Genomic DNA, 9,421 nt, shown 5'->3' on the forward strand with positions numbered 1-9,421 from the left:
TTCAACTCTATCTGTCGAGTAATGTGCAATTCCCACGCCTGACATTTCTGAGCGATGCGAGCCAAAGTGAACGCTATAAAGCAACCAAGTGGTAAGCCTTGTTGGCTCTTTAGTCAAACAAACCAATGGTTAAGAAGCCATTTTACATGATGAGGAGAGACTGAAAATTATGTGATATTAAATAATTATTATTAGTCTTCTTAGGTATGATTATGGAATAAGGCTCAGTAAGAAATAAGACTTTAGAGATGTTTAGAGTAGGGTTTGGAGAAAAATAGTTTGCTGTTATGTATCAGCTTTAAAATTCCTCAGCATTGAGAAACATGAAATGTTAATTATTAAAAGCTGGTGATAGATAAATGGAAGTTTATTATACTAATTTTTTCTTTTTTGTGTGTTTGAAAAATCTCATAATGACATCTTAAAAAGGCATGAGTAATACAGAAAAATTGAAAAGATGAGTATATTAAAGGCTGGCAAGGGGTGCAGTAGATAATGGATCTCAAATTCTACTAATGAGAGGAGAAGAGTAAACAATTGGTATAACCTTCAAGTAGGTAGTTTGGTTACATGCACCACAAGTGTAAAAACTCTTCATACACCCTTTGACTCAACAGTTTCAATTCTGAGAATCTATGAGAAGAAACTAAGTAAAAATAGGAAATATACTAAAAAATACTTTTATGATGAAGGAAAAAGACGTTGACACAAAGCTGTATATGTACATAAAGCATGCATGCAATCCTGTAACAAAGAAAAAAAGTGCCAAGGAAAATGCCAAAAGGTTTTCTTTCATTTTCTGTATTTTCACAATTCCCTAAGTGACACATGTTTGATCACAGAAAAAGTTTTTTAAAATGTGAACGATGTTACTCATTAAGAAATAGATTCAGGCCGGGCGCGGTGGCTCAAGCTTGTAATCCCAGCACTTTGGGAGGCTGAGACGGGTGGATCACGAGGTCAGGAGATCGAGACCATCCTGGCTAACACAGTGAAACCCCGTCTCTACTAAAAAATACAAAAAACTAGCCGGGCGAGGTGGCGGGCGCTTGTAGTCCCAGCTACTTGGGAGGCTGAGGCAGGAGAACGGCGTAAACCCGGGAGGCGTAGCTTGCAGTGAGCTGAGATCTGGCCACTGCACTCCAGCCTGGGTGACAGAGCGAGACTCCTTCTCAAAAAAAAAAAAAAAAAAAAAAAGGAAATAGATTCATCACAGTCCAGGTGCAGTGGCTCACATCTGTAATCCCAGCACTTTGGGAGGCCGAGTAAGGCAGGAAGATCACTTGAGGTCAGGAGTTCAAGAGCAGCCTGGCCAACATGGCGAAACCTCGTCTCTACTAAAAATACAAAAATTAGCTGGGCATGGTGGCATGTCCCTGTAGTCCCAGCTACTCAAGAGGCTGAGGCAGGAGAATCTCCTGAGGCCGGAAGTGGGAGGTTGCAGTGAGCTGAGATCACACCACTGCACTCCAGCCCAGGCAACAGAGTGAGACTCTATCTCCAAAAAAAAAAAAGGTATTTATCATGGTGCCATTTATAAAAATCAAAATGTAAAGAACTTCAGTGTGGTTGGATTATGACACAACACTGTGACAGATTTCACAACTACTACAGAAGTAGTTTAAAAGTTCATAATTTCTTTGTATGTATAACCAGACATACAATATGACTTGCTGTTAAAATATATAAACACAAAGATACCCACACAGGCACAGGAAAAGATACTAGAAGGAAATGTGCCAGTTATTGTTAACAGTAATATTTCTGAGCAGTTTTTTTCTTTATACTATCCTATATTATCCACATTTTCCAAAACTAGAAGGATTTCCCTGTACAAATTGCTAACGATACAATTTTTAACAGCAAACACTACTTTTCAAAGTCAGAATCATCACGGTGAGTTTGACTTTGTAAGTACCTGTACTGTTGTTGCAGGAGCTCTCTGGGTTCAGCCTGGTTTTGAATTCCTCTCTGAAGGACAGCACTAGCGTGCTGCAGCTCTCCTTGGGCTTCCAGATGCCCTGCCCAGGTTATGTACAGAAGGGATGACAGGGTTCCAATCCCACGGTTGTACAGAAACTCAAAAAATTGATGGAGGTCACTGTTGTACTCAGCCTACGGGAACCCAAAACAAAAAGACGCAAGAATAATGGAACTGCTAGTCTACGTCTGGTGAGGAGCTAGCCAGCTACGCTGGGAGCCCCTAGGTAGCTTCAGATGGCAGCTGGTCACCAGCAAAACCAAAACAGGTTTAGAGGGTTGGACTTTTCAGCCCCACCGCTGAACCTCCAGGGAGGGAAGAGGGACTGAAGTTTAAGCCGATCACCAATGGCCAATGATTTAATCAATCACGTCTGTGTAAGGCACCTCCATAAAAACCCAAAAGGATAGAGCTTAGACAATCTTCTGGAGAGCTAAATACATGGAGGTTCCTGGAGGGTGTCATACCTGGAAAGGGCAAGGAAGCTCCACACACCTTCTCCAATACCTTGCCCTAAACATCTCTTCATCTGGTATTCATCGGTATTCTTAGTAATATCCTTTATAATAAAACATTAACTGAAAGTGTTTCCCTGAGTTCTGTGAGCCACTCTAGCAAATTCATCAAACCCAGGCCCAGGGAGAGGGTTGTGGGAACTCTGCTTTATAGCCAGTCAGTCAGAAGCACAAGTAAAACAACCCGTGGCTTGCAACTGGCATTAGAAGTGAAAGGCAGTCTTGTGGAACAGAACCCTTAACCTGTGGAATCTGAAGGTATTTTCACGTAGTGCTAGAATTGAATTGGAGACACAACTACAGAGTTGACTAACTGGTTGCTGGTAGAGAGAAGTCTGCACATAATTTTTTTTCTTGGTGGGGGGACAGAGTCTCACTCTGTCACCCTGATGGCTGGAGTGAAGTGGCATGATCTCAGCTCACTGCAACCTCCACCTCCCAGGCTCAAGCAATTCTCCTGCCTCAGCCTGCCGAGTAGCTGGGATTACAAGTGCCTGCCACCATGTCCAGTTAATTTTTGTATTTTTAGTAGAGAAAGGATTTCACCATGTTGGCCAGGCTGGTCTCGAATTCCTGAACTCAAGTGATCCACCTGCGTTGGCCTCCCAAAGTGCTGGAATTACAGGCGTGAGCCACTGTGCCCAGCCCCTACATACTTTTTAATCACTAGTGGCATTGAAGTCTGTTGAATCAGAGAATAAACAGTCTTTCCTCTCTATATCTTCAGAACTAGAAACAAGGAATTAAAAGTCTAAAATGATCTTACAATCTAAGTTTAAAAAGCAAAAGTACATGATTATAGATTTGATTATACATCTTAAGTATACTTACAAATTTTAAACAATAATTGATGAATCTTGGGTCATTGTGGTATTTCTTCTTATCTAAAAATTCCTTCATTAAATGTTCTAGTAAAGTTATCAAGTATTCTTTATTCTCAGGAAAATTCTCTTCTACCCACTGTATGTATCTAGAAAAATATGGATAATGTTAATTTTCCATGGGGCAGCCTATAGTCTGTTTAGGGGAAATAAAATAACTAAATGCTGACCTTTCCCATTCACCAAGGGGGTCATTGCCCTTGTAGCTCTGCATGTGGACTTCAAGCATCCTAGAAGAGAGAAAGGTGTGCACATGGGATATTAGGGATAATGTCTAAAAGCAAAAGATAGACTTCATTTTACATATACCATTTATATGCATTACAATGAAAATCTTAAATATCAATCCACATAGTATTTAAAATTTTAAGAAGCATTCGCTCAGACATAGAAAACTCAGAAGCAGCCGGTGTTTTTCCAGAAGTCCCAGCTCTAACCCCGAGTGTCCTTCTCCTCTCACAGAACCCCAATGTCACTACCACCATGAGGGGCAGTGTCCAGAAGTTTGTTCCTCCTCCTAACAAGAGGATCCAAGCATAGCACTGACTCAGATCCCTGTCCTTCCAGTGGGATCCAGGCATGGCACTGACTCAGACCCCTGCCCTTCCAGTGGGATCCAGGCATGGCACTGACTCAGACTCCTGCCCTTCCAGTGGGATCCAGGCATGGCACTGACTCAGACCCCTGCCTTTGCTTCCCAGGAGCATGGCTGAGACATGGCTGGAACAAGAGTCAAAGAGGACTTGTAAATGGGTGTGAGGCAGCCCAGAGTACCACAAAGTAGAGTTTCCAGACAGTTTGTTTTCATGGCTTCAAAGTAACAAAGTCCCTGAGGAACAGCAGATGATAGCAGTGCTCAGAAATCAGCCACAGAGCTCCCAGAGAACTCTGCGTCCCCCACTTCCACATACTTAACCACAGCTGAAAAAAATCAGTCAGGCAGAGCAAAATTCCCCTTGGGAATTCAGATGCTAGAGGGACGAAACAAACAAAAAGAAACATGCAAAGTAATGTCAGGTTACACTAAGTACTTAGAAGAACAAACAAAATAAAATATAACAGGAGAAAGGGTGAGAATGTGATAAGAGTTACTAGTTTTAGACAGGGTGGTCAGGGAAGTCCCGCCTCTCAGAGGCGGTGACATGTGATCAGTGCCAGACAGCCATGTAGCTATCTGAGGGGGAAATGGTCAAGGCCGAGAGAACTTCAGGAACACAAAGAAAGCCAGTGTGGTTTAAGTGTGATGAGCAGGAAAATGCAGGGGTGACAAGACCTAATTTGCATTTTAACGTACCTCTGTATGAAGGAGGTAGAGGTGAGAACAGAAGTGGGAAACCAGTCAGTAAGACTCCTAGATTTTCTATCTGAGACACTATATGATTTTTTTTTAAAGATGTAAAAAGCAATATGTATTTTTATTTTTATTTTTTTAGAGATGGAATCTTGCTCTGTTGCCCATGCTGGAATGCAATGGTGTAATCATGGCTCACTGTAACCTCAAACTCTTGTGTTCAAGTGATCCTCCTGCCTCAGCCTCCTGAGTAGCTGAGGCTACAGGCACATGCCACCATATTGACTAATTTTTTATTTTATTTTTTGCAGAGATGAGGTATCACTATATTTCGCAGGCTGGTCTTGAACTCCTGGCCTCAAGTGACTCTCTCACCTTAGTCTCCCAAAGTGTTGGAATTACAGGCATGAGCCACCATGTCCTGCCTAAAAAGCAATATTTACTTCTAGCTATCACCTTGGTATATAAATGAAATCAATGTTTCTTATGACTCAAAATCCAGAAGCCACAAAAGAAAAGCTAAATAAAGACAACTATATATAAATAAAAACTTCTGCATGGCAAATAACCAAAACAAACAAAAAAACTACAAAATAGAGTCAAAAGAGAAATGATAAACTGGAAAAACAATGAGCTTTTAGAAGCTGAAAAAAAAAGTTATTAACCCTTTTTTTTTTTTAACGAGCAAAGGGCATAAGAAATTATTTCACAGAAAAACATATATGGCTCACAAACATGAAAAATGTTCAACCTGTCAAAACAGAAATTCACTTCGCTGAGACACAATTTTTCACTCATCAGATTGGCAAAAACAAAAAACATGACAAGACTGTGTAGGTGCAGCAATGAGAAGCAGGCTGTCACATCTTGCTTGTAGGTGGGCATGTGCTCAATTCCTGCCAAGGGAATTATCTACCAAAACTGGACTGATTCGCTTCTGATCCAGCGAACCACTTCTGCAGATTTGGAAGACACATACACATGTGTATCCGCAAAATGTTTTGTACAAGATTTTTCACTGTGCCACCATTTGAAACAGACCGTCAACAATCTGTGTCTATCAATAGTTGACTGCTTAGATCAATTATGGTACATGAAATATTACACGGTTGTAAAAAAAGAATAAGAAAGAACTTTATGTATTGGTAGAGATTGCCAGGGATATTGTTAGGCAAAAGAGCAGTGTATATACTGTTATATTTTGTGTGTGGTAAAGGCAAAAAATGTATACAAACATGCAGACATTTAATATATTATAATAATGTAATTATTTATATTTCCAAAAAGAAACTAGAAAAACGGTTACATGTGACAGAGTAGGAGAGTAGACAGGTACAGGAGTTCTTGATAAATACTGTTCTAAATCTTCTTTTAGTCATATAAACGTATTGCTTATTTTTAAAATTAAAAAAAATAAATTCTGAATTTTAAATGTCTCTCATGCTTTATAGCAGAGGGACAAATCCCTATTTCAGAACCTTTCTTCCAAAATATGTCAAGTAGGCCCGCCCAAGGTAAACATTTCATGTTCTAAAATCAACCACATTTCTCTAGTAAAATGACCTGAATACCCTGTAATAGTAAAACACCCAGTTCATTAAAGCAAATTCATCTTTAGTAAGTCAAAATAGGACCAGGAATATCTGCTTTCCATTTAAAAAAAGGGGCGGGGGACTTCTGAAAGAAAATAATTTGCCGGCTAGGTTGAAGGCTACAGAAAAAGTCTTAGAGCAAATGGATTTTTGTTTTGACTATATTTAACAATCTTGGTCTTCTGATCCCAAGGAACTGATAAAACGGACCAGTTTTACTTCCTGCACCTATGACTTAATCGTTTTAAATGCCTTTAAGTCACAGTCTGGGTAAATCATCTAAGTCATAAAACAAAGGCGTGGGAACTTCAAAAGTTAGTGATGTTGGCGGGTTGGCACACCACTCAATAATAAGCAAAGTTTTTTTTTTTTTTTTTCAATTTTTTTTCTTAAAGTACCCTGTATTCAAAGACTTTTAAAAAACAGCAGTGAGATTATGGATGGAAGAGCAACTTTAAATTCGTTCCCTACTGTAGTCGAATTGTTAAATACGTGATTTTGAAAATGTATCATAAAATCTAAATACAAGGTTCAGGATTTTTCTCAGGTTGAACTGTCAGGAGGGGATTCCTTGCAAAGAATAAACGCGAGCTCTGAGGACCTAACGAATTATCCAGATTCCTCCAAACGGCCTATGTGGCGCGGATGGGCGGACAAGCTCCGGCCCTCAGCGGAATCCAAGGGGCCGGAGCCCTCCCCGGCTCTCAAGCAGCCCACGGCCTTGCTGGGTGGGACACATTCCAAACCCAGGAAGGGGGCGGAGAGGGCAAAAGAAGGCAGATCTGGGGCGGGCCAGGCCCGAACCCCAGCCGCCCCAATCCCCTGGGCTTCCCCACCTCACCAGACGGACACTTACTGAAGGACATTTTCCGGGGTGTCCATGGCCAGAGGGACGCTGGCCGGCAGCGGCCAAATTTCAGCCACAAAATCAGGAGCCAAGCCGCCGATTCGAATACCCCGCGCAGCCGCAGTCGGCTCGCCGAACGTTTTTAGGGCGCCTGCCCATTGGTGGCGGCGGCAGAAGGCCGGCCAATCGCCGGGGCCGTTGCTCGGCGATCAAGTCCCGCCTCCCTCCCTCGGGCCAGTAGCTCCTCCCATTTCCCGTGGTTTTCGGTTGAACCGAAACCTGGCCGTTGCTGAGCGAGCATCGGGTGTCTGGGATGCGGCGCGGCGAGGGGGAGCTGGCTTGGCTCGGGCGAAGGGAATTGGCTTTTTTGTTTTAGCTATCCAGGTTGTAACTGGTCTACATAATTACACGATTAAACCATCACTGTAGGAAAGGCTTTGCAAGAGAAAAATGTCTTAACTGGAATTCTTTGAGAAAGAAAAACCGTGCCTCAGTCCTTGGGTCCTGAGAGTCGTGTTTCTTCTCCCCTTCACTTAAATATGTAAATCAGAATCATTATGTCTGGTTCGTGGAACGGAAGAAAAAAATCCGTGTGCAGGGTCGAGACTGTCGTGGCGTAATCCGCAGCACCTGGGAGGCAGGAGGGGCGAAAAAACTGGACCTGCTGCCGGGGACCCCTCCCGCTTTCTGGCAGTTTTCTATCAGCGTCCTCGGCTGTGAGAAAATATCCCAGATGCTGAAATCAACAGTCTTAGCCCAGAATCTCAAATGCCATGGCAAAGAGGAAGGGACGACGACGGCCTGTGGAAAAACCTGAGGAGTTTTTGGCTCAGCGACTTCATGTAGAGGGGACGTGGGCAGGGCAGGGGCTTTCTAGAGTCGGCTGCATCATCATACGAGGCACTGGAAAGCGATGGGTTAGTGTCCTTGAGTAGACAGACCCCTGGGCTTTATTTAACTGATCTGAAAGGCTGGGCCGTGAGCCACACAGGGGACCTGTCAAACAGCTTCACGTGGAAGGTGGGGCTCACGGGACTGGACTCTCTCGACAGTCAGCTGTAATTAACATAAAAGCAGAAATGTTTGGGTAGATTACAGAATGCCCGCTTTCAACATCTTTTGGGGGACAGGGCACTCTGGGAGACCAAGTTCTTAGACACCGTAAAATCAAAAATAGACACCTCTTTGTAGAGGAGTCCAGGTGTCTAAAGAGGAAATAAGTAATATGTAATAGGCTGATGTTTCCTAAGAGTGAGTTGGGAAAGAGCCTAGTCTTCTCTGCCCTTGGTCTTTAATATCTTTTTACTTTACCTCTCAAAAGTGTTTCAAGGGTCACTTGACAATACAAAATAAAGAGCTGTTCATGCTAGAAGGAGGTTAGGTGGAGGTTCTGCTTCCTTGGCCTCTTGAGTTAAATACCTAAAAAAATAAGGCTGGGCACGGTGGCTCACGCCTGTAATCCCAGCACTTTGGGAGGCCGAGGCGGGCAGATCACCTAAGGCTAGGAGTTGGAGGCCAGCCTGGCCAATATAGTGAAACCCCGTCTCTACTAAAAATACAAAAATCAGCTAAGTCCTGTCTCTACTAAGAATACAAAAATTAGCTGGGTGTGGTGGGCTGAGGCAGGAGAATCGCTTGAACTCAGGGAGGCGGAGGTTGCAGTGAGCTGAGATCGCGCCACTGCACTCCAGCGACAGGGAGTTCCTCCAAAAAAAGAAAAAAGTCGGGTGCCGTGGCTCACGCCTGTAATCCCAGCACTTTGGGAGGCTGAGATGGGCGGATCAAGAGGTCAGGAGTTTGAGGCCAGCCTAACCAACATAGTGAAACCCTGTCTCTAACTAAAAATACAACAAATAGCCAGGCGTGGTGGCACGCGCCTATAATCCCGGCTACTCAGGAGGCTGAGGCAGGAGAATCATTGAACCCGGGAGGCAGAGGTTGCAGTGCCCTGATTACACCACTTCACTCCAGCCTGAGCCACAGAGTGAAATTCCGAGACAGAGAGAGAGAGTGAAAGAAAGACAAAAAACCTAAACAAAAATGTAGCTTCTGGAAATCCCGACACTCACTGAGTCCAAAATTTCTTCCAGTGTGTTGATGGCTTTGAATCTACCTGAGTCTCCAATTTGTGGGGTTTATTACTCAAAAGGTAATAAACTCTGAGGTCTTTAGGTAAGTGCTGGATTCCGCTAACCATCACAGGAACTAGGACACTTTTGGTCCCATCAACTCGTTTTCATCTGCTTCTGATAGTGGCTCAATCAGTAATCAATTAGGAAATGTTAATTGAGAAGCCATCATGAGCTAGGTGCTA

At 43.1% G+C, this 9,421-nt stretch overlaps 1 protein-coding gene across 1 annotated transcript in view; it reads right to left on the reverse strand.

Annotated features, from left to right (window-relative positions):
- The window catches only part of BUB1 (BUB1 mitotic checkpoint serine/threonine kinase), a 41,647-nt gene extending 34,389 nt beyond the window's left edge, over positions 1-7,258 (reverse strand). The window contains exons 1-4 of the mRNA XM_023190386.1: positions 7,117-7,258; positions 3,548-3,607; positions 3,328-3,466; positions 1,919-2,115 (exon numbers count right to left, since the gene is read on the reverse strand). Coding sequence (XP_023046154.1) covers positions 1,919-2,115; positions 3,328-3,466; positions 3,548-3,607; positions 7,117-7,142 — 422 coding nt within the window. The 5' untranslated portion in view covers positions 7,143-7,258. The remainder of the gene's footprint in view (positions 1-1,918; positions 2,116-3,327; positions 3,467-3,547; positions 3,608-7,116) is intronic.
- Between the last annotated feature and the right edge of the window lie 2,163 nt (positions 7,259-9,421).

The sequence above is a fragment of the Piliocolobus tephrosceles genome, chromosome 15 (genome assembly GCF_002776525.5).
Source record: "Piliocolobus tephrosceles isolate RC106 chromosome 15, ASM277652v3, whole genome shotgun sequence".
NCBI classification, from domain to species: domain Eukaryota; kingdom Metazoa; phylum Chordata; class Mammalia; order Primates; family Cercopithecidae; genus Piliocolobus; species Piliocolobus tephrosceles.